At 35.4% G+C, this 25,875-nt stretch overlaps 2 protein-coding genes across 2 annotated transcripts; one reads left to right on the top strand and one right to left on the bottom strand.

The window, feature by feature from the left end:
• The first annotated feature begins 12,570 nt into the window (after nucleotides 1–12,570).
• Nucleotides 12,571–15,938, top strand: Rh6 (Rhodopsin 6). The gene is made up of 3 exons (XM_017614596.1): nucleotides 12,571–13,305; nucleotides 15,433–15,713; nucleotides 15,789–15,938. The coding sequence occupies exons 1-3, from the start codon at nucleotides 12,571–12,573 to the stop codon at nucleotides 15,907–15,909; spliced, it is 1,137 nt and encodes a 378-aa protein (XP_017470085.1). The 3' UTR covers nucleotides 15,910–15,938.
• A 655-nt stretch (nucleotides 15,939–16,593) lies between these two features.
• Nucleotides 16,594–24,325, bottom strand: Trissin (trissin). Its single transcript, XM_017614602.1, has 3 exons — nucleotides 24,115–24,325; nucleotides 17,138–17,324; nucleotides 16,594–17,041 (listed from the first exon to the last, which is right to left on the bottom strand). Exons 1-3 carry the CDS (start codon nucleotides 24,161–24,163, stop codon nucleotides 16,765–16,767), a joined length of 513 nt encoding a protein of 170 aa, XP_017470091.1. The 5' UTR covers nucleotides 24,164–24,325; the 3' UTR covers nucleotides 16,594–16,764.
• Nucleotides 24,326–25,875: the final 1,550 nt, after the last annotated feature.

Below are 25,875 nucleotides of genomic sequence, written 5' to 3'. Positions count from 1 at the left end.
TCCTGGAAATGGCCAACATTGAAAGTTGGGTGGCTTTATGTGCATGCATACGTATGTAAGTACATTAAGAAATTGTAATTTGAAATTCTTAGCTAAGTACATATATACATATGTACATACATACATATCTGTATTCAGCAAAAGTTCATTAACAGGTTTCATATAGAAATCAAATTTTTTCGGCACTAAAATATGATTGAGGTAATATTTTTTGGCTCAAATTTTATATTTTCTGTTGAAGAACGGTATATGTATTTAGAAAAAAAATTTATTTGACCTTTCTCAACTCTACGAAAATGTTATGCAATATTTGCACTCATTCAAAAAGCTGTGAGGACTTTTTAGTACTCACTAATTCCCAGTCGAAAAAAGTAGTAATGCATTACATGCGTGATAAATAATATAATATATTTCTTATGTGTTCTCGATAATATTGCTGCTAACTATGTAATCAGCATTCTAATGTATTCAAAATGTACCAAAAATTTCATATTAAAATTGTTGTATTTATGAAAGATCATGCTTTGATGTGCAAGAATCCAAAAGTTAACAGGTTCTTTTATATTGGTAGTTTTACCGAAAGTAACTTTTTTTAATTTTTTTTTTTTAATTATGCAAACTTGTCGATGAATCAATGATTAGCTCCTATAATACTAATCCGGTTGGAAAATATCGTATACGTAGAAGATAGTAATAATAAGCTTTACTAATGTAGAAAAAAATTTAAGATTTCAACGCTGCATAAAAAAAGTAAGTGCGCCTGGGCCACACTGGAGCAGTGAAACTTACGTTANATACTAATCCGGTTGGAAAATATCGTATACGTAGGAGATAGTAATAATAAGCTTTACTAATGTAGAAAAAAATTTAAGATTTCAACGCTGCATAAAAAAAGTAAGTGCGTCTGGGCCACACTGGAGCAGTGAAACTTACGTTACATATCTATTTTGTCACATAACCAATATACATACATACATATGTACACACATATAACCGCTTTTACTTAAGGTTATATTGTTTGTCTTTTTATCTAATCCCTACCTCTATCTTTGTCGTTCNCATAACCAATATACATACATACATATGTACACACATATAACCGCTTTTACTTAAGGTTATATTGTTTGTCTTTTTATCTAATCCCTACCTCTATCTTTGTCGTTCTAATTATATTTATGTTATTCTGTTTTCCTTTATCTTTATTTTTATGTTTATACCCTATCGATAACGGAATCGATAGTAACATTTTTATCGATAACCATACCGATAAAAATATCGATAGCAAAACCGATAAGAATATCGATGGAAAATCGATAAAAATATCGATTACAAAATCGATAAAAATATAGATAACAATATGATAATATAGATAAAAAAGCTCGATAAAAATATCGATTATATTATATCGATAAATTTCGAAAATATCGATAGCAAAATCGGTAACAATATCTATAAAAATATCGATAACAAAATCGAAAAAATTTTACTAAGTTCGGTGGAAATACTTTTCAAAATTATTTTCAAACTAAAATCTCTTTCATCTGACATTGTGATATGCACGTGTTTCAATAACCTGATGAACTAAATTGAGTTTGATTGTTCAAACACATGTAAACCTTCCTAAAAAGAGGTCCGAAATAAAAAGTTTTCAAACCCATTTCGATTGATACCGATCTTTTAATAATTCATTTAACTTATTTGGAATAATTTGAATGTAACTTTTTAAATGCGTGGTAACCCTCTTCAAATATTTCAAATGTTCAAACTAAAAATTTCTAAACATTCTTTCATTTGACTCCCGTATTTTTATATTTTATATAATTTTTTCATTAGTTAATTAAATTAGACCTTTCAAACAGGTGGCGCCCTCCTTAAAGGTATGTTCTATCTAAAACCTTGTTGACTCTCCTTCATCTGACATTGCGATACATATTTGAATTAACTGATGAATTAACTTGAGTTGGATGTTTTAAACATGTGGCAACGCCGTTAAATATAGTTAAGAAATTAAGATTTTACGAACCGCCTTCGATTGATACCCTTTTTTAATAACTCATTTGACTTATTAAACAATTTGAATTTAATTTTTTTATACATTTGGCAACCCTCTTCCAACACCTCAAAAGTATTCTTAGTATTCAAGATTTCTTAACACTCTTTCGTTTGACATCCATATTTTTATAATAACTAAGTTCGACATTTTAAGCAGGTGGCAACCCTTTTCAAACTACTACTTTCTGAAAGCCCCATCGTTTGGTACATGGTGATACATATTTTTACCCAATTTACTTAAGTAAAATTGAATTTGATTCATTCAACAGGTGGCAAGCCTCCTATAGTTAAATTGAGAAATAAAGCTTTTCAAAACCATTTCTATTGATAGTCATTCTGTAATAATTGATTTATTTTTTTAAATAATTTGAATTATTTTTTTTAAAGATGGCCACACTTTTCAAAAAAAGTAAAACCTTATTGCACATCTGCAGTCCAAGCCTTTTAATTTAACACCTCATTTGGAAAATCATATGAACGGTGCGGATATGTTGGCATTTATTATAAAAACGTTTGAATTTAATTGTTTAAAAGAAAAGCATTTTGTTAGCTTGTGTAATTAATAACTGTTTATATTTTTAAATACATCTAATCAGTGCGATTTCAATACAATTGCGAATTAAGACATAGCCAATGCTAATGTATTTTTATATTTTTATTTTTTTTTTTTTTGCAAACCTCTTCACAAATCAGCAACTTGGAATTGATTGTAATCGCTGTCAATCACCATAATTATGTCGACAAAATCTTTAACAACGGGCATACGCGCTGAGTAGCGCTTAAGGAATGCATGCCAAAAACGAGTGAGCGTTTTTTGCTCTAGAAACAAAAAGTGCAAAATTATTTGGCAAAAAATTAGCAAGAACTTTCTTGTAAAAAATAAAAATAAAAAAAACGCAATAAATCAAGTAAATTGCTGAAAGTATCAAATGTACAAAAACTGGCAGGCAAATCGAATTCTTCTTCAGCAGCTAGACGAGCGGGGAAAAAAACATGAACTTCAATAATTGCTAGCTGAGCTTAATTGGGAAGCAAAAGAGCAATTGAACTCGCGCACCCACGCAGCAAACAGAAAAAAAAGTAAAAAATAAAAGCCAAAAAATCGTTACGTTCATTTAGAGAGCTGCTGCTGCTGGCGACTGGTTGGCTAGATGGTGGAGAGGGTGGCATTGCATGGCAGCCGCACGCGCCAACTCTTGGCTGATTAATGCGGGGTAGTCATAACCAAGCAAAAGCAAACCTCCATTATCTACGCTCTAGTGTCTACTTCATGTCACTCCTCAATGCCCTCTGACGAACCTATTTGAATGAATGACCATTTTTCAACAGTTTTCGGCATTGAAAGCCGACGCAGCAGAGCCAATAAACTATCTACGATTAATTTTAAGATCCATGAAATTCTGCGGAAAGTCTTTTGCTTTTGCTGTTGTTCCTAATTGCAGAAAAAACTACACTGGCATTCAAGCTAGTTGCGGATAAGATGGTTTCCCTGTAGGGAAGCGCACAAGTGCCATCATTTCTCTTTAAGCTAGCGATATGCAGTTTGAAAAAGTAAAATAAAAATAGATCTTGTAAAAGTACTGCATTTCGTTTGCTTTTGGACTGGTAAGGATCTTGTTACTATCAGACTAGTTCTTTTTTTGCGACTACTACGACCGAACTACTGAACAAGCAATTTGATTTACTGCTTCGGGTTTTCTCTACAGGGTATGTACTTCACATACATATTTATCACTATCACACTTTGTAATTCGCATGAATGAACAATCAGCTATTATTTTTTCATTGGCTTAGCAACATTCATTATTCATATGAAATTGTTCCATCTCTTCCATATTGTTGTTTTTTTTCACTCTTAATTTATTGAAATAATTTCATTAGGAACTATTCAAATGTACCATGAGGTATGGTCGCGCATTTTATTAACTCACCGAAAAAGCAAAAAAAACTTCGCAATTTCGTATTTACTTTCCTTTCGTTTTTTGAACATCTCGGCAGGAAATGAATTGAAAGGCCACAATAGAGCAAATCTGATCGCAGTGCAATGGGCCTGTAGACCTATCCATACATCACACCATAATAGATTGTAAATAGGTCACTTAGCCCATCTTGTGCCAACTAACCGCCAGTTAAATTGTAGATATTTCTTCCAAAGAATNTATCCATACATCACACCATAATAGATTGTAAATAGGTCACTTAGCCCATCTTGTGCCAACTAACCGCCAGTTAAATTGTAGATATTTCTTCCAAAGAATGTGTAAGTGAGTAATGCCCAAAAATATACGCCCGACTTCTTTCGACTTTATTGTTGCATATTTTTATGCGTTCCTGTTATTCACTTGTATATTTTTCCAAGCCCAATTAACAGCTATACGAGGGGCCACCCTCTCCGCCGCAACTGATCTACAGTCCGTTACCATTTATTCTGACAGGCAAGGAACGATTAAACTTTTACAGTGCAGCAATACTTCGCCGAAAGTGGCTGTCGAAAGAACTTTAAAAGAGCTAGCCGCGAAAGTGACCATTAACGTTGTACTTCTGAAAACTGCGCGGCAGAGAATATTGCAAGGGCCACCCCCTACGCTCTGATCTACGCTCAGTTAACTGTGCACAAAATGCAGGCATCCCCTGTTTTCGTATAAAAACCGACTCAAATATGTTTCCATTGATTTGGGCATCCAATTATGAGCGAAGTGACCAACCTGTTATTTTACTATGCAAGCAGATCTGGCCTAATATCTATGAAAAAAGATCTAAAACTCTCAAACGATTGATCGCATCTGCTGGGACGAGGAGGAGTTGCGCTCTTGCAAGGTAATAATTTTTATTTCTAATAAATATCCCTTTCAGTGGTTGGCTAATCTCCACACTGCGGAAGGAATGATTCTGCATTGGATTTCAAGACTGACTTATTATTAGAAAGACTTGGAAAATGTTCCATGACGGGGCGGAATTTCCATAACAACGATAACCTCCAACTGGTAAATGAAGTCCAGCAGTAAATTAAGAAGCGACAACATGCTCTTTTTTATGAAAATTTTCCAGCGAAGGAATTGATGCTCTAAATTACCCAAAGAATGCACCGCATTTTGCACAAGAGATTGCCCACCAATTACGAATTTCAGTGAAATTGGTTAAAATTAGTTGGCACTTCATTAATGCAATGCAACAAAAATGAGCATAACGCCTAGCAATGAACAAAAATGAAAAAGTATGTCACCAGTAATGACATTCCAGCGCAGCAACGCAGGGCCTATAATGTAACTCACTCGGAGTGCAAAGACGAATGAGATGAGAGTAGCAACCAGGCATAAGTGTCATTCCTCAGAAAAAAAAGCTAACAGAACACATTGCCGAGATTACTAAGAACCGCAACATTAAACAGTTACCAGCCAACACCAACGCTTCGAGTGCCAAAGTTGGGCCACCAGAAGACTAAATGCAGACGAGCCAATTCCAGACGCCCACCTCAGTGACTTTAGCATTTTTAAGTTCCTTTCCATATGTATGTATGTATGTATTATAGTTCCTATATTCCGCCACTTGTAAAGCGAAAGAAGTACAAAACAACCGAGACACCGTGCTAAAGACGCGGCAAGAGTCAAAAATAACAAAAAATAAATAGCTAACAGCTGCCAGCTGCAGCCACCAGCCAACAAGTTGTAACATCAACAGGCGGCCAACTTGCTATGATGTATTTATGTACAAGTACTTGTTCTTGCAACAAACACAGCAATAAACAACCAGCGGCAATAGCAACAATTCATGTGCCCGCCACTTGATGCCTCACCGTGGTGCGCCGTTGGCAATGGCAACTAGCCCTGTAGGAACTTTGAGTAGGTTTAACGCTACGAGTACTTGTAATTTTTTCTCAGTTCGAGATTTCGCAGAATTTTGGCTCGGTGAATACTTTTTTTAGGAATTTTTTTTCCAAATTTTTTTGGAATCATCTTCCAGAAAGTATTCCCCGAGCCAAAAATTGTATAACTTTCTGCACCGACGGTCTGGCTACGCTGTCGGAATTAGATGCCTTCGGTTGCGCTTCAAAAAAAACAATCTTCATTAATCCAACTCCGGCTACACTTCGTAACAAAATACAGTTTCTTGAAAAAAAAAAAATTTTAACGATTCTTCATATTTATCGATTCATCTTCGCGAAGTGCTTTTTCGCGCCGACATCAATTTTCTTTAAAAAAAAGTGTTTTATTAAGAAATTATTTTTATTTACTTTTTTGGATTCATCCTCCAGAAGGTATTCACTGAGCCAACAATTTTATAATCTACTTTTAGTTAGGATATTCTCTTTTTAATTTTTTGGATTTATTTTACAGAAAGTATTCCTTAAGCCAAATATCTAATAATCATTTAATCGCTTTTTTCGTACCAAAATCGTGAAAAAAATTTTCTTAAGAAATTTGTTTTCTTATTTCTTGGATTTATCTTCCAGAAAGTATTCAATAATGGAGCATCGGCACTGGTTAGAAATTATTGTATTTGGTAAATAATTAGCAAAAAGTAGGCTAAAATTTATCAATTCCGCTGCATTGGCTCATCTGACGAAACGGACCCCTGAATGAAATTTCTATGAAGATTCTGGGATCTTTTTTAGATCAGCTAAGTTTTGCGTCGGGACCCATGTGTATTCGTGCAGGGTTTCTTTCCGTGCATAAATACTTGTTTGGTAACTTTTTTATTTTGGCTTTCCGCCCTGAATTGCCCCATTGCGTGTGTTGCTGTGTTGCAATATTGCAAGTGCCAAATGTGTTAGCCATTCATATTTGTTTATTTTTTCTTCCATATGCTTCCGTCGGTGATCTGCAATGCCGCGGTTTCCTAGAACCGAAATTTTACTTACAAACGCTTTTGGACGATGTAATACCATACGAGAGGTAATTAATCAAGTTGCTGGGCTGCAAGAGGCACGCAGGCATACATATTTATGTATGTACATCTATATGTATGCGCATTAGGGTGGTCCAAAAGTGAATGTGGGGGGGAAAGATTAAAGTCGGAATTTTAATGCCGCTACCCCCTAGGTTTGTTCTATACTGAAAAAATATACCCCTATTTTTTATTTTGAGATAAAAAAATTTATTAACGCTCAAAGCCTTCAAAATTCTGCTTGTATTTTATATAAGGAAAAATAACCTTTCGTAGAAATGTGACAATTTTGGTCGAAATTCAGACCTACTTATCAAAATTCCAATTTTTCGATTTTGGACCGGCTAATTATTATACAAGTTTCACGGTAATTCTTAAACTTGGTGTAACTAAGGTATAATTGAAACTAATTAAGATAATTGACGAAGCCAAAAAGCCGCATGTATTGTAAAAAATGCAAACATTTTTCAAAAGGTCATTGCAAAAGACTTGAAAAGAAATACTTTCGGAAAATTTTTAGCTCTAATTTTTCGTTATATGTCTAGATTTCGATTAGTTTATACCGATGAATTATCAAAATAGTTATAAATTTTTTCGCGATATCCTTATCACAGACATATGTATATATCTATTGATACCTGAGGGCGTACCGAGGAGCCAGTTTGTGATAAGGAACAGGAAGGTTTAGTTAAAAGCAAAAATTAAAACCAAAGGTGGTCTTACAATTATTAATTTTGTTTGCCAAAAAATAGCCGTTAGCTTTTAATTTTTTATTATTATGGCATTCTTAAAAAGCAAACTTATAATTTTGATAATCATTTGAACCGGAAAATTCCGAAGAGATCCGATCAAATAACAGAAAGAACCAAGAACTCATAATGAACCACTAGATCTTGAAAACAAAGAGCAAAGATCCAAAAACAAGTCCTGAAAAGCCTCGTAGGTCAATAATTTTTTAAAGGAAAGGTGTTGCCTCACAGGTGCTGCCATACTAATTTGATTTAAATCCGATCATTTTATCATGAAGAAATTAAGGATAATCATAAATTTTTATATGAGAATTGAAGTCGGTTTTGTTTTTTGGTTAAAAAAAAATCCTTGTTTTTTTTCAAATCATTTTGAAAATTCTTATAGAAATTACTTTACCCCCGCGAGCAACTTTTCAAATAGTGACGTACACTGCACGAATATTATTAGCTCCAACGGTTAGTAAACCTACTATTCTTTCCCTTTCATGAATCATCGAAACATACGATTTTTACCAAACCAATATTTTGTCTGCAAATCGGTGTAAATATTTTTCCTAAGAAGATTGTAAAACACCTGACACATCCGAAAAACAAAGTAACTGTCATTTTTGTAGATAATTGCACCCCAACACACACACCCCCGCCAATGTCATTTGTTCCTTTGCCGAGATACTAGTACAAGTAAAGACGACACCACTTCCAAATTATATCATCTATCTCCATTCTTATCGGCGCGTCTTTATTTGGCAAACATTTTATCTGCATACTCGTGCAATCTTATTTATCTCCAAACTGAGGCGTATGCGACGATTGCGTCAAAGGAATTGGCGTTACTAACGCACGAAAATGTTGTAAATATGTAAATAAGTGTAAGTATACGTAGGTATGTACATATGTATGTGTTTACTAACATATGCCGTCTTCTGCTCACTGCATAGCAGCAGCTGCAGCATTGCCCTCCTCTCTTGGCGCCTTTCAAATTCGCCACCCACTCACGCACACACACTTTGCTACTCGTCAGCGATACCAGCCAGCACACCAAATGCCGGCAAGCGGCCGGTATAAATTGTTTATGTGCAGTGTGTTCAGTGAGGAGCTTTGAAAAGCTTTCATGCGCTATAAACTATGACGGAGAGTGACCAGATTAAATGAAATTTACAAAAATTAATTCTTTGTAGAAAAACGCACAAATAAATAAGAAAATGGAACCACTGCTGCTATTGGTATTTTATCAGTTTTTTTTTTTTTTTATTGTACCTTTTACGCAATGTCTAGTTAACACTAATCTGGGGATTAAATTAAGGGACAACGTTAACCAGACATTGAGAAAATGGTCCTTAGTGTAGTCAATCTGCCATTATCGCACCGAAAAATCTAACGACTCTAGAAAAAATACTAATTGGTTAGATTTAGGTTAATGAAAAACTAGCAAATTCTGTCCAACGGAAAGATCTCTGACTGTGTCAAGTCAATTCTGAAAATCGCTACGCTTAATTTTCGTTGCCGAAAAAAAGCAGTGGGGCGTAAAACTATACAGCATGGACAAATAATATCTGCAATGTGTTATAAACCTAATCTGGCAGTATGAGGGGCATGTAACTAGATTTTACCTGTTGTTAGGCGCGCCTGCTATTCGTTTGGAGATTTTATCGATAGCGAAAGTTGGAATCTAGCTAGAGATCTACATACATACTAGAGTGGTTCATAAAAACACTATTTTTGGAAATTCATAAACGCTACATCAGAATATTGTTATTTGTGATAAAAAAAGAGACACGTATTTTTTTATTTTGAAAAAAAAGTTTTCTTAGAGGTCGCGCTGGTCGGTTTTTTATAAAAACGCTGATGTTCTCAATTTTTTTATTTTCTTGACATGTTAAAATGCAGCTAAAAATGTGGTTTTTACATATAATTGCTCTGGTATTATTGGGGAACTTTTCCGAAATTCAAAACGGCGGATCCAAAATGGCGGTCCATTTAAAAAAAAAATGATTGGATTTGTTCGAAACACGGCACTCGAGAGTTTTTGTGGTCGCCGATTACGAATCTGAAGTCAAATTAAAAAAAAAAAGTACTAAAATTAAAACGTTGATACTGAACGTTTTAAACATTGTCAAGGGTTAAAACATGTTTCCAATGGGTTTCTGGGGTTTCTGATTGCGAATCTGATGTCAGCTTTTCAAAATTCAAAATGGCGGTTAAGAGTTTCAAACAAATCCAATTTTTTTTTTTTTAAGTTGAGCAACATTTTGGATCCACCATTTTGAATTTTGAAAATCTGACATCAGATTCGTAATCAGCAACTCCACAAATGACCTGATAGGGTTGCCACCTCTTCAGGAGTACAACATTAATTTACTTTGTATTTAAATTAAATATTTCATTTGGGAATCAAATCAACTAGGGGTTAAAGAAAGCTTAATTTTAAAAACAGTTTTGAAGAGGTTTGGCCACCTGCTCGGAAATTCAAAATCAATCTAGTTAACAAGTAAAATGAAAAATTGCAATATGGCTGTCAAGGGAGAGATGTTTAATTAAGCTTTATTTCTATGATACCTTTGAAGGGGTTTCCACCAGTTTAGAAGTTCTAATTGCTAGTGTCTAAGAAAAAAAAATTAAAGGAATGATCCATAATTCTGTAGCATTAGGTACAACAGATTGAAGTGCAGCTCAACATTTTCCAGCATTACAATAACCGGGTATCATACTGACGGGGCCAGAAGCAAACGCTAGTAAATTCATAAAAAAAAAAATCTTATTTCAGATACATTACGACTGGTTTAGGTACAGTTGCTGTGCCTGTACGTTAATATATTTTCCAAAATCAACACTCACTATGTATCAATGCGAGTATATATGCTAGGAATTTAGAAAATTATTTTTCGTAAAATTCTTGTTTGTATTATGTATGAAAAATCAATTATTGAGGTGAATGTACTAAAAATACACCCACAAACGCACCTATATTTATATGTACATATGTGCATAAATAATCATATATAGAATATAACTAGGTAAGTACTAGCGATGTCAATCTCGGGATCCTGGTTTTGTAAAGTCCCGAAAATTAATGCAAGCTAATCCCGGGATCCCGAAAAATGCGGAAATATCGAATTGATTGTAAGAACTTGTTTTTGAAGTAGGATTTGTTGTAAAATGCCGTTTTTACTGAGAGTAGAATAAACATGTTTAAAGAAATGGTTTTTGTATATTTTTGTTTAATGGTTTTTTTTTATTAATCAATACTTTCACAAGTACCTGGTATTTACCTTGTTTTTTGTGATGTATACGTTCCTCAATCACATCGTTTTTAAATGCAATTTAAAAAATGTTTTACTTTAAAATTTATCTAATTTAATTAATATCGCTAGCTTAGAGTGCAAAGTTGCTAAGTTTTAATTTAAAAATTGCACAGGAGAGGAAAAATCTTCTTATAGCCTTTTCTTCAAGTATTTCACAAAACTTTGAATACAAAATTTTGCCTGTTTAAAGCAAAGCAAAACTCCATACGAATCAGAGCGATTCGATCTTTATCAAAAGATATCGAACTATTTTGGCCTTAACGAATTTTCGGAGCTTTTTTTGGACTTAGCAAATTTTCCATTCACTGAATATAAACAAAAAAACAGAAAACAAGACCCTTTACGCTTTTCGAAATGATGCATTTTTAATTTATCTAGCCTCCTGTATCAAAATATGAGTTTTCATAAAAAGTGAAGTTAGCAACTTTTCACTCTAAGCTAGCGATATGTGAGTCTTACAAGCAGTTTATAGTAAATTTTAAAAAGTTTTATTTAATGGTATGTTTGATTTGAATTTTTACTCATATTCATAAAAGTTATGACTCAATGTGAATCCCGGGATTACTTAAAAACTATCGCGAAATCCCTGGATGACAATTTTCCTCATATTTTGGCATCCCTAGTAAGTACGTCTAAAGTCATTTGAAAGTCTCTGCCTTCGATTTTATCAAACAGAAGCGAATGACACAGCGCTGCTGGACTTTTCTAAGCGTGTCCTTGAATTTGAAAATATCAGAAGGGAAGCAAACAGTTAAACAAAAAAAAAACTCATTTTACTGACAATCCCATGTATGTATGTATGTATGTATGTACGTGAGCTACAGCATACATATGTAAACAATTAATCCAACTTTCTATTTTAACTAATTTGGACAACAATTTGCTGCTTTCTTACTGCGCTCAATTCAAGCGGAATTCAATTGTCTTAATCCGATTTCATACAATTTCTTACAATTGGCGCTTATTTCTTTTCTGCTACTTGCACACGTGCACGCACATATATATGTACATCCATGCTTACAATTCTTACACTTTGCCGGTCATAAACTTGACCTTCCCACCTGCGACTTGGCTACAACCTGCAAGCACCACCGGGGCGTATACGTATCCAAAATGCTGGCGTTTTTATGCACATATATAAATACATACATACGTATATACATACATACATGAATAGTTACATATACACTTTGTGTTATGCCTTAATCCCACAATTTCAATTGCGCATTGCAAATCTAATGCCAAGCCAAAAAATTGTGAGCGCACTAATTGGATCATCGCAGTGGCGGCGGCGGCGGCGGCGGCTTCCTTGCGGACCACGGAGGAGCTCCATTATAAAAGCCATAGCCCATCGATGGTGCGTACAAAGATAGTGCGACAAGTATCGGTACAACAAGCGTTCGCGCCAACGAAACAAATCGTTGCTTTTAGCTATGGAAGCGTCAAAATAAATTCTAGTTGTTTTTCAAAAAAAAAATTCAAAACCAATTTCTTCAAAAACTGTGCAACCAACACCCCCAACGCGACACCGTTGCTTAGCCGCATTCGTGTGCAGCCGAAGCCTAAAAATCAACGACTAAGCCATGGATTTGACAAATGCTTTATCGACGCTAACGCTGCCGCAGCCCGCGGGCTTCCAGTATTTACGCGATGGCCGCAACATCAGTCTGGCCGAGAGTGTACCCGCTGATATTTTCCACATGGTCGATCCCTACTGGTACAAATGGCAACCCATGGAGCAGATTTGGTTCCACATAATTGGCTTCATTATAACCATTTTGGGTGTGATGTCACTGTCGGGCAATTTCATTGTCATGTACATATTCACCTCGACGCGTTCGCTGCGCACACCATCGAATATTTTCGTGGTGAATTTGGCCTTTTCCGATTTCATGATGATGTTCACCATGTTCCCGCCAGTTGTTTTGAACGGTTTCTATGGCACTTGGATAATGGGACCGCTGCTGTGTGAGTTGTACGGTTTGGCGGGTTCGCTTTTCGGCTGCGTGTCGATTTGGTCAATGACGCTAATTGCCTACGATCGGTATTGTGTGATTGTTAAGGGTTTGTCGCGCAAGCCGCTCACCACAACGGTGGCTGTGATACGTTTGGTATTTGTGTGGTGTATTTGCGGCACATGGGCCATACTGCCGATGGTCGGCTGGAATCGTTATGTACCTGAGGGAAATATGACCGCTTGCGGCACAGACTACTTTGCTAAGGACTGGTATAATCGATCGTACATTATTGTCTACTCGTTGTGGGTGTACGCTACGCCATTGACGACCATTATCTTCTCCTATTATCACATTATGAAGGTGAGTGCGAAAAAAAACTTTAGATGATTTTCGAAATGGTGTATGGCACGCGTGACTACAGTAGGTTCTCGACTCCATCACCACTTTTCTGCCTATCCTACTTCAGGGAAAAAGTTAGACTCTCTCGTACAGACAAAGTTCTCCGCAAATTTTCTAGTTTTGTATATCCGCTCACCCTCCAAGCAAAAAGAGCCTCAGTCTTCAGTCAGGTTGCATTGTCATATAATCCTTACTAATATTTTACATATAAATGCGAAAACGAGTTGTATGTATGTATGTAACATCAATTCCGTACCCAGAGAAAATCAGATTGAAATTTGTATTGAACTTTGGGTGTTAGATGAAAGAGGCTTAAAAATTATATAGCTTGAAAAAAAAGTTTAAAAGAGTTGCCACCTGTTTGAAATGTCAAAATTAAATTAACTATTCGCAAGCTATTAGTCTGTTCCTTTGAACTTCGGACTAAAACCTGTGGAACTGTCAAACTACAATTTTACTCTCTCAAATGAGAGTAAAAGGAGAACAGATGCAGAAGTGCATAGGAACGCAAAAAGCACTATTTCCTGTAAAAACGTCAGACGGTTTGTTTACATGTCATTGGTGCTACACTGATTTGGCTGAAATATCACTAAATAATTATTAAAATCTATACATATTCAAATATTTCGTTGTTTACTTCCATTTTTTAACAAATATAAGGTTCTTTGCTTTCACCGCTTTCTGTTTTTGTTTGCACATGTAAATCAGCTGATCGTTTGACACTTTTCATGAACTTACAGGAAAAAAAACTCCGGACTAAATCCTGTAACTTCTGACTAGGAACAGTTGCTCAGTTACTCTCTCAAATGTGTTCCCACTTACAGGTTTTATGTCAATAGGAACGACTTCCTGTAAGTTCTGACTAAATCCTGTAAACCGGACTGCTATTGGAACAGACTATATGTGTAAGAGAAATTTAAATATGCGTGTCAGTTTGAATATTTATATAATTATTGAGGTGTTTTTGACAAGAGATGCCACCAGTTTAAAAATTAATTCAATTCATTTAAATGCGTTTTCACAAAAAGGGCATCAAACGAAATGGTTTCGAAGCGACGTAGCAGTAGTCTTTGGGATAGAACTTAGAAGCATCTTTACTTGGATGAGGTATTCGTGAGAGAACTACGCCTGGTACAACATTTATACAATGAGAAAACCATCAAACACATCACACATATACAGTTGAATGGCAGAACGGTGTTAGACCATTTTCAACTATTTTTAGACAACTTTAATCTTATAAAGAGAACTTCATACAAAAGCCAAAGCGAAGAAAAGACTTCCCCTTTCAAAGCCCGCATTTGAAAAATGCAGAAAAGAACTGTAAAGGCTCATCTTCAAACCCAATTGCAAGTATGAAAGTGGAGGTCTAACAAAGAAGCTGCTAGTTTAGATTTTGATGGCGCGTATGGAAAGTGGGAGACATATTTATTCCTCGTAATTTTCCTCTTTGAGTGAGTAACAGGAGGAGGTACATTCCCCAACCCACTCAACTACTTACTTTTCCAAATGAAATTTAGGAAGTTCAAGATTTCCAGTTGCGATATCTCTGGAAGACTGGCGAGGCAGATAAATTCAAGGTGTTTAAGTCGTCTCGACTGCAGGCTTGGCCTTCGACACAGAAAGAATTCGTTGGTATTCGCCATCGTTGGAGCATCGGTGCAATAACATTTTGTGCTGTGATGACGCCGCGGCGGTAATGTAGATCTGTTGTTGAGTTTCAGGGCTCTTCTTTTTCCACTATTTAACTGCGGCCATATTGACCTTGAGATCTAAACGGTGGCTTAGTATATTGGTCTACCTTTTTTCTAATAGCCACACCTTGCCATTCAGCTGTATCGTTTCCACAATTATTTTCTTGTTGCTACCTTTGTCTAGAACTTCTGCAGATCAGAGCGTCATGGATGACACTTGGTCTGATGACTGTTGTCTATACACCGCATTAACGCGCAATGAACGCTTGTCATGTGAAGAGGGTCTTAACCTTCACAATCCGCTCTTATTTGTCTTTAACGCTTAATGGTTTCCATATACACTTTTATCTTGTATATAAATATGTCATCTCTTTCTATCTTCCCACCCAACCAGGCTGTTTATGCTCACGAGAAAGCCATGCGCGATCAAGCGAAGAAAATGAATGTAGCTTCATTGCGCAACAGCGAGGCGGACAAAGGTAAATCGATCGAAATCAAATTGGCGAAGGTGGCGCTTGTAACAATATCGTTGTGGTTCCTCGCCTGGACTCCATATACCATCATCAATTATGCGGGTGTTTTCGGTTCGATGAATCTCTCACCGCTAAGCACCATTTGCGGTTCGGTGTTTGCGAAGGCGAATTCCGTTTGCAATCCAATTGTCTATGGACTCAGGTGAGTTAAATGAAGAAGAAATATTGGAACTCATATAAATTACAATTTTCTTTTATTTTGCTTCACACGCTTCAGTCATCCCAAGTACCGAGAAGTGTTACGCGAGAAGATTCCCTGCCTTGCCTGTGGCAAGGACGATGTGGCCTCCGAAGTGCGCACACAAGCGACAGCCGAGATCAGCGAATCGGCGGCTTAGGCGTGTGCGAAACGAGTGTGGAACTGCAACTGGGCAATGATCAGGACGATGCAACTACGACGACATTGTTAGACCCATGAGGACCCATGCGTATAGTTTAGTTTAGATACGCTTGGGCCTGGCATGAATAACGGATAAAATGAACAAACTAACAGCCAGACGAATTAACGAAAAAGTCTAACAACAACGAGAAAAATAACATGTGCAACGAGAATCAAATCGAAAAAAAAAGAAATTAACAAAAAAATCGCAAAAAAATGCAAGTTATGTAGAAGAGATTTTTGGCGGAGCATCAAGTGTACAAAATACTTCAAAGTTTTACCTGAAAAAAAAAACAAGAATTTAAGCTACCGATTTTTCAGCATATTTTTCTACTTAAACTTTGTACACTTCCCTCTTCGCTAACATTTCTCTTAATCTGCTAAATATTTACTCAAGTAATTCCTCTCTCTCTTCAACGTTTTATTTATTCTAGTTATTGCAATATTTATTTAAAGGAGCTGCAACTAAAAAATCTAAAAAAAAAAATGGAATCAAAATAAAACCAAGCAATTGATATAAAATCAAAAATCAATGTCTTCAATATTCTTAAAAGGCATACTATCTTTAAAGTAGCTTTTTATTGGACCGCCCCTTACTTTGAACTCATTAAATAGCAGAAAAAATATTTTCTAAATTTTTTCGCTTCTTTGAAAGCAATTGCTATTTATTCTTTATACATATAAAAAACACAACATTCCAAACAGCAAACCATTTGCGGCCAGAAAAATATTAAACATTTCAAGGAATGCATATGAATCCATGAAATTGCACTCGCATAAAATTTAAAAAAAAAAATCTAAGTGTTTTGCCTCTTTATACGGTTCTGTGATGAAAATGCGCGCTGCCAAATCGACGTCCATTATTGGTTGCTGAGAAAGTCTGCTCATCTCCATCAATGCCAGCATCCACACCAGCGCCTCTGCCCTCATCTCCACCGCCTCCGCCGCCGCCGGCACTACGATGATGCTCATCCAAGGTGTACATCGCAGCGCGTCCTTGAAGCAGTATGAAATCGATGAGACGCTTATTGCTGATGGATTTCATGACGTTCGGATCATTACGCTTGCGCAGGTAGTTGAAGCAACAGGTGCTGAAAAGATTGAAAATGGTGTTAAGGGTTTAGGACCTGGTAATTACATTGAAATTATTGTATGTATTTGAGAAAGCGCTCAGTACTGCCAATTACCGAAAATTTTTTGTGCCACACGCGCTCGTACATTCATTACCGCACGAATCGCAAGAGATTGAACGCTTACTCGGAAAAGGTGCTGTCATTTCCATATCATAGAACGGGTAATCGATCAGAGCGTTTGAGTCTGTTGAACGATAAGCGCGAGTCGTCATGGGTGTGTTGGTGAAAATAATGAAGATGCCTGTTGAGAGATATTTGTATTAGTAAAATATAAATGAAATTGAAGCCATCGAACATTATTTTAAACAGATTTCCCGAGCCGTTTAACCGAACCCAACCCCCAGGGCTCAAAGACACACACAAAAAAGGGCTTTTACGGATCAATCCAAAGCTGCAAAAACTGTTCGAACAACTGAACTGAACGGAATCGAACAAATTGTTCATCCGATTCATGTCCCTGATTTTAACACAAATATTGAGTACCACAGGGAAAGTGACTTGTAGTTTGAAAAGCTATAATTACATTTTCCTAAAACCAATTAGAATTTGATTACTAAGAGATTTTTATAAGCCTGAGTTTATTTATCGCTTCAGAGCAGTCGAAACAATGGAATTGTAAGGGCACCATAGGGAAGGGAGAAACCATAGGCATCACCTGGTACCGTATCCGACCTTTGGATTCTTGCGGACACATAGCTGATGTACCCTAAATTGAGGCGAAAAACGATATCGCCTCAAAGCTCATATCAAGCCTCGATCCATACAAATAGGTTAACTTTGCCTCTGATTGTATAAGTGGGTGTTTGTTTAAAATGATTCGGGTCTCAAGAGACAACTTGATCCTTTCGGCCGGTGATCTTCGATGATGGTATTAAAGCGAAGAAAGTGGACAAAGATATCAATAGTGTATTGATGTATGTATATATGTATGTAGTTTGAGGTTTGTGCATAGTCCGTCTGATTTAGTATGTCCATTAGATGGCTTCTTATGAGCCTAGGAGGCGGCTCAGGGTNACAAGGCGAATTAATATAAGGTGATGGCAGGAGTACAAAAACAAAAATTTACATGTATTTTGTTTTTGCTTTGGCGGCACAAACTGTCAAAACCTGTAAGAGTGTTTGTAGAAATTCAAACAAAATTGTTCAGTTTGATATCAGAAGCCGTGCGGCGAAACACATACACAAAATCAGCTGAGCTAGTAACACCACCTTATATAAATTCGCCTTGATTTCATAATTTAAATTTTAATTGTAACGTGAAATTTATTATTCAAAGTGGAAATATTTTTTTAAATAAAGCTTACATATAAAAAATATGGGAAAATGTGCTTTGTGCGCTAAAAGGTTGGAAGGGGGAAGGGGTCCTTTTTTCCAAGTACCCAGAGAGGCGGAAAGAAGGTTGGTGTGGGGCCGAGCTTGCCGTACGGAGTTTGCAGCAAAGGAGAGGATATGTGCGGATCACTTCTGGCCTTCAGATATAATAACCTGTGGGACAAGAAAGCATTTGTTGCCGGAAGCTGTTCCATATCCTCCACCGTTGCTAAATACTAGCTCCAACTTTTCGCCGGTTGTGCAGGAGAATTTTAGCTATAGTCAGATGGAGTAAATGATAGTTATTAGTTTTTAAGTTCACAGATAGGTGATTTTCTTTATACAGGGCGGATTCTGTCTTTTCAAATTCTGAAGCTCAGAGTATTAAGGATTCCGGGCTATTTTTCCAACCTAAGTAAGTGCGAAGATTGTTATTTTGATAGAAATATAAGTTTTTCTTCTTTAATTCAGCTCAAGTATCACGAACATAAACTCTCCATCGATACACAGGCTAGAGTTGAATTCACATTGCTCGGCTAAGTATATGGATTAAAAATTATAAACTAAAATGTGTTACATAGATTTTTAAATTCAATTAGCTTGTCTGTTTTTGTGGCTGAGAAAGCTGAAGTGTTTGTGGAAGATGGCGAAACACAAACCGAGTAAGTTTACATTAACAAAAGTGTGCACTGAATTTAACTCCATTATTTTTAAACATTCTTCCAGCTTTAGGATTCTGGAATCCAATATGTAGTTAGAAATTTTAGAATTAAAAAAACGGTTTTTGGATGCTCTATCGTCGTCCGCAAATGGACGTAGATCAGTACGGGTTAAAAGAAGGAAATTGAAGTTTTAACGTGAGTATCATTATTCAATTGTACGATATACCAATATATGTGCATATGTATATTATTTACCGTTGTTCAGATTAAAAAAAGAGGGATTTCACTTAATCACGTATATAGTTTCTGAGAAATTATGTAATCATTTCTGACACCTCTTGCTTTCGATGCAAACACTCTACCTACTCAGGTGTACGTGGCGTATGAGTAACACTCTTTTCTGCTCATATTTCATTTGACCAATCATTACTTTCTTAATTATCCATCGATTTTCTTCATTGGTAGTTAATTTTTTTTCTTAAGGAACAGGCTTTAACACAAGTGCAAAATATTTATACAAAAACTATTATTTTTCAAACTTTTTCCCTGTTAAAACAAANGCAAACACTCTACCTACTCAGGTGTACGTGGCGTATGAGTAACACTCTTTTCTGCTCATATTTCATTTGACCAATCATTACTTTCTTAATTATCCATCGATTTTCTTCATTGGTAGTTAAATTTTTTTCTTAAGGAACAGGCTTTAACACAAGTGCAAAATATTTATACAGAAACTATTATTTTTCAAACTTTTTCCCTGTTAAAGTTTGAATTCTTTCCCGTTTTTTCATCAAAAAAACAAAAAATCTGGAATAATTAATTAATTTCTCAGAAACTATTAGGCCTATAGAAAAGTGATGTATACACAGCTTATGGAGAATTTCATTGGCTTTGATTTGCCGTATTTCGTATTACAATTATTCAATTGTTTCGTAAGATATACATGATTAAGTGGAACCATTCTTTTTGTTAAGCTGAATAACGGTAAATTGCAAATATCTCGAAAACGTATCCCTAAAAACAAAAATGAACTCTATTGTCGGAATCGGCGAGCGATTCTACATACTAATTGGATAGCGACGTCTGGAGAAGAAAAACGAAATACAAATTTGTGATCCAGTGTTATTTACTCTATTCGCTACAACAGAAGAATGGTTTAGCAGTTGCCGCTGCTATTGTCAGAAGTTGTGGAAAAATATCGAGCATATATACGCGTAATGGAGTCTACTTGCACGCTAATAGTCTATTGCGGAAACAAGCTTCACTCCTGGGTGAGCCATTACTCAAGCAAACGATTTGTATATACCTTATAAAACACCAATGATGAGAACACAACGCAAGCTTCTAATAACCAATAACACTTCTCTTCCATTACACACAGGTGTTTTTGAAATGTTAAAAGCATTAATTGAACTCATCCTAAACATGTTGCAAGTGGAAAATGGTCTCGCGTTTTTTCGAATGCAGTCTCGTTCGATTGCTGCAAATCGCGTTCGTCACGCACATCTTTAAATGTTTACTGCTTCACTGATAGCTCGCAAACTCGATCATCGGGAAGCCAAATGATCGGTGATCAAATTCCTTAGGTCGGTGTTATGCAGACGAACTTTTGTTTGCCAAATTAAATGGCGGCTGCTTAGTTTGCTCGGAGGTGGTTATGTCGAGTTTGGCACAGGGTTGCACGTTCATTATGGTTTTCATGGCTATTGCCAACACGAAATGAGAATTTTGTGTATAGCAACAATTGTCTAAAATTTTTGTGTATGACAACGCCGAATTTGCTGCAGTTTGACCAAACAAAATTAGTTTGCTGTGAGAGTCGCCAAACTCGCTCTCTCCGAGTTTGCTGCAACAACAATTGCACGCAGTTTGCCAAACAAAATTTCTGCATAACACCGACCTTAGTAATCTCTTAAAATAAACTCGAAAATCGAATCAACTTCATCTCGAATGCCGTCCGATGGTGAAGCAAACACTCATTATGAGTCGAATATGTACATGTCTCTATCTTTTGTCTGCACTCTTACATTTTGTCTGATATGGCGGACGTAATCATTAGTTTATTTTCGTAACAATGGGTTTTGCAATGTATATATCATGTATTAATTCCATTAAATTAATTTAAAATTTAAACATAAAAATACATACATATATTGGAAGCTCTAATTTTTAATAAACGTTACGTTACGGTTATTGTTCTGCTAATCTTTGCCTAGAAATTTAGTTATATACTTTAAAACAAAATAATCTCACAGTGCCGACATTGCACTGATCGCTAAAACCAATAAATTTAATGTATCTCTCGTTCGATATGACTGCACGGTGTCAAACGTCACATCTATGTACTGCTACAGAAGCTGCAAACATCGACGGGTATACTCAAAATGATCGTGATACAAATTCTTATGAAAAGTGCTTAACTAATCACATCACGTGAAATCATGGGCCATGGAACCCACTTTTTCAAACGCATAATCTGCGTGAGGCAAACGCTTCTTCAGCAAGCTTTAGTTGCTAGCCCCAAGACGACACCAATTTTGACACCTAGCGTCACACTAATATCCGTTTCATGATGTGAAGCACATCACGCCAAGATAGCTTCTCACTTCATTGACGTCTTGACGTCCAAATTTCCAGCTGCATGAGTAGACTATGTATTCGATGGCGATTTTACAAAATCCATTGTGGACGGAGCATGTTTTCACCGCTTAATATTCACTAGTACTATTTAAACAATTCACATAACGTCGCTTGAACATTTTTATTTGTACCTTATGATAATTGTCTTCTTTTAAACAAAGAATAAAAACAATTCATGAAAATTACACTTTAGAATTATTTATATGACGCAAGCGCAGATTTCGATAACAATGCATTATCGGATTCATTGAAATTAGCTTCAACGGTTCACAGCAAAGTAAAGAACACTCAAGAAGGATTCGTCTAAAAAGTACACTGTTGCTACCCGCGCACTCTACGTTCGCTTTGTTATGTATCTTTTGTTACTACGCACCCTTGTTTAATTCGCCTTCGTTCATTTGTGGCTATGTATCACTCTTCTGCACACCGTTAGGAAAATGTGTAAGCGACAAGAGGTTACTCTTCGTCTCTCTTAGTCATGAATAGAATTATCTCGGCAGTAGAAAAGAACTAGGTAATGTTAAGTTCATATTTCGAACACCGCTATAATCATTTTAATACGCACGGATAAGGTAAGCATCGATAAACTGCAACCACGGCAGACAAGCAGCAGATTATTCACTTGAATCCACAGTGGGTCAGAAGACTGAAAAAGTGGCCAAAATTGTTTCTTGACTATTTAAAAGTGAAAAAATCAGGAAAAAAATTTTTTTATGGTATGGCCTATTATACAGGGTATGCAAATTTGTGGTATATCGAAAAGTAACAGGTATCCAAAAATTATGAAAAATCCGAGAAAACACATTTTTGGGTTTTTTGAAGTTTTAACAGCTTTGAACATATTAACAATAGACCGGATTTTTTCTATTTCTCCCATTCTAGTCGGTATTTTCTGTAGAAACTTAAGCTATCATTTTTATTATTTAATTTATATTATTAACATAAATAAAAATACGATTTAATAGAAAAATGTTTTTAATGGTGTTATTAGCCGGCAAATTGCCACATCTTCATTAGTTCCAGCGTAATCTTAGTCATCGGCAATTAGATGTTTTTTTATTATTTTCTTTTTAATTTTTATTATATTTACTTTTTTTATAATGTAATTAACAGAAGAAAAACTCAACAACTTTAAAAAAACAAAAAAGGCTTACATTAATTCCATTGCAATTTTATACATCGGCAATTAGATTGTTAGTACCTATTCTTCATTTTCAAACTCTCGGCAGTCTAGCAATTGAAAAGTTGTATTAATTCCTTGCAATCTTCATCATCGTTGCAATCTTTTGCAAATAGAAACATTGACAGTTGAATACATTGGTTCAGATAATTTTTTTTTATTTTAATTATAGGTAATTTTTTATCAAGAAATGTCACGCTAAGGGCCAATTTCACAGTGCGTAGTTAACTCAGAATCGACAGTTAACTAGAATTTTTTCAGTACAAAATTCTGTAGTTACTCCCGATTCTGAGTTAACTACGCATTGTGAAATTGACCCTAAGTTTATATGGTTGTAACTCAAACCAACAAAACTATACAAAAACAAAATGCATTTTTTGTGAAAATATGCTAAAATATGCGCAATAAATAAGTAAAAACAGGCAAAATATGCACTTACGATTGAATGACATTTTAAAGGAAATTTCATGATTCGTAAAGATAACTTAAAAATTCCATTTGAAGATGCCCAATAAAAACATGCATTACCACGAGTTTCCTATTTTGTTTTTGCATATTTCAAAGTATCTATATTAAAAAAGTTTATAATTTTAAACTTTTAAATTATATTGGGTTTTGGCCACTTATTCAGTTTTCTGGCCCACTGTGGAATCTCTCGAAAAGCGAATCAAATTTCGAGCTTCTTACGTTTCGCCGCCGGAAAGAATAGACGGAAGTCGAGTGCATGAGTACGAAGAGTTTGACATGCTAAACCTATAGGAAGAATACCCGAAAATTGTATCAGAAAGTTAGGCAGAGTGAAGAATCGATACACAACATCTCAACATCTTTTTATAAACTGTGCGGTGTGTACCGTTGACGAAGGAAGGATGATGACCTGTACATATGAGCTTTATAAGGACATCCACATAGTGCAGCGAAGTAAGGCACAGTGGCCGCGCTGGCTAAGGCGATGTCGAATGAATTAATGCAAATGATGCAGTCTTCAAATAATCAACACGGCATCCGCTTAATGTGGCAAAGAAATATGAAGCCCAAATAAGAAGAAGATGTCGAAGCGGATGCAAGCTGTTTTAGGCAGCGCCTTATTTATGGATATCCTGATTGGATCTCCTCACTAACGTTTGTATATGCCTATGACGCTGTCGAGGATTGAGAGCACTATACAGAGAATATCCAGCCAAGGTGAAAATGATATCCGTTTTTAAATAAAAGCACATACAATATCCACTACTTACACAAAAAAATTAGATGGCAATGCCACTTATAACGCATTTTCAATTTCATCTCCCGTTTTGAGATCTCATGGAATCCCAAATATTTGATAAAAACGCACTGACATGCAACTAGTACTTATTTGCAGCTTTTATTTTCAACGAAACACTTTTTCTTAGTAAGCCACAATTTTCTACACGAAACACTTGCGCTGCCATAGAAGGGTGACCGTTGAAAGGATGCTCAATAGAGTCCAACGTCTTATATATCCTCAAACTGGTCAACAAATATACTTGGTCAACGCAGCGATAAACATGTAAATATGCTGAAGAAACAACAACAACTAGTAAAACAAATAATACGTAATATTGGGTAAAAGGAGAAAAGTTGACATTTTCCAATTCAAAAATTCAACGATGCATAAAATTTGTGCATTAATTGAGCTGCCGACACTTGTTGCAAGTTTTCAAAGCACAAAAATGTACTTGCATGGAATACATAATCGACCTAGTAGTATGAATATAGAGGTAAAATAATGTAAATACTTACAATAAGCATATCCAACAATGTGACAAAAGGTAGATGTGCATATATTTTTATGCAACCCATTTGTAACAAGCAGGTTACGTGGGTGTATCTAAGTACTTAAGTATAAATGGAGTGAGTAAGAAAGAAAGGGGGAAGGGGGGAAGTGAGCCATCTTGTGCTGAAAACAGATGCTAAGAAATACTCGTATTTAAAGAAGTTATTGAAGCCTTATTAAAGCGAATTAGAGAACAGATAACAGTTCAAAGAATTTATTTTAGCATAAAAACGCAAATCTATGTAGTTTGTTAAGCAAGCAGGGTGAATTCAGATGCAGCTACAAACATAATAAAATTTTCAATAAATGAAGTTACATATACAGCCCGCACTGACTTCGTATAACCTTGGGAATTAACCCTTTCCGTACCATATTTATAAAACAGTTATTCCACTCATAAGAAGTAGTTTTATATTTTTTTAACCGACTTCAAAAAAGGAGAATGTTATCAATTCGTCGAAATATTTTTGTTTTTTTTATCTTTGGACCACGCTAACCGATTTCTATAAATCTTTTTTTTTTAAGATAGATATTACCTCAGCGGTGATCCCATTCTAATTTGCTTTAAATCCGATCATTGGATCATAAACAAATTAACGATAATCTTAAATTTTTAAATCAGAAATGAAGTCGGTTTTGTTTTTTGCCTAAAATTACTTGTTTAAATTTAGAATGTGACACAAGTAATTTTAGAAACAATTTTTTTTTATCAAAATTAGAAAAATTTATTACAAGAAGAAATATTCTTTTTTGGATTTCAAATAAAAAATAAAAAATATTTATTTAAGAAATTTACGAAAGAAAAATTTTAGGGGAAAACTAATTTTTTAAGATTTTTTACAAAAAAAGAAAAATTGGGAGAAATTATTTTTAAGAAAATAACGTGAACGTTTTATAAAATGTGCCCTTAAGTATTGAAAAGTTTTTTGCACTAAAAGTCTTTTCTAGAGCTTGAAATATGCAAGAATTATGCAAAGTTATACTATATACTACAAAAAAAAAAAAGATTTTTATGTAGCAATTTGAATAACACATGGGAAACACAGGACCTAAGTCGTTTGCACTTGTGTCCATGTTATTAAGATTTCAGAGAAAATTAAACATGTTTTGTTAAACGCATATCTCCAGGTTTATTAACAACTTGTATATAGTTAACTCTGAAAAATCATCCGAATTTGCGACAGGGGCACGGATTCAGGAG

This window comes from Rhagoletis zephyria, unplaced genomic scaffold (assembly GCF_001687245.7).
Source record: "Rhagoletis zephyria isolate East Lansing unplaced genomic scaffold, Rhagoletis_zephyria_1.1 Rzeph_scaffold_00861, whole genome shotgun sequence".
Lineage (NCBI taxonomy): Eukaryota > Metazoa > Arthropoda > Insecta > Diptera > Tephritidae > Rhagoletis > Rhagoletis zephyria.
Note: the sequence above shows the minus strand (reverse complement) of the source record. Positions and strands in the feature narration are given on the sequence as shown.

Bases quoted from the DNA above. Each gene is read 5' to 3' on its own strand.
- Rh6 (XM_017614596.1), top strand. From the start codon at position 12,571: ATGGATTTGACAAATGCTTTATCGACGCTAACGCTGCCGCAGCCCGCG. The intron at 13,306-15,432 runs GTGAGTGCGAAA...CCACCCAACCAG, and splicing joins CCTATTATCACATTATGAAG to GCTGTTTATGCTCACGAGAA. The intron at 15,714-15,788 runs GTGAGTTAAATG...CACACGCTTCAG, and splicing joins CCAATTGTCTATGGACTCAG to TCATCCCAAGTACCGAGAAG.
- Trissin (XM_017614602.1), bottom strand. From the start codon at position 24,163: ATGAAATTGAAAATGCGTTATAAGTGGCATTGCCATCTAATTTTTTTG. The intron at 17,325-24,114 runs GTAAGTAGTGGA...ATCTCTCAACAG, and splicing joins TTGCCATCTAATTTTTTTGT to GCATCTTCATTATTTTCACC. The intron at 17,042-17,137 runs GTAATTGGCAGT...CAATCTTTTCAG, and splicing joins TGTGGCACAAAAAATTTTCG to CACCTGTTGCTTCAACTACC.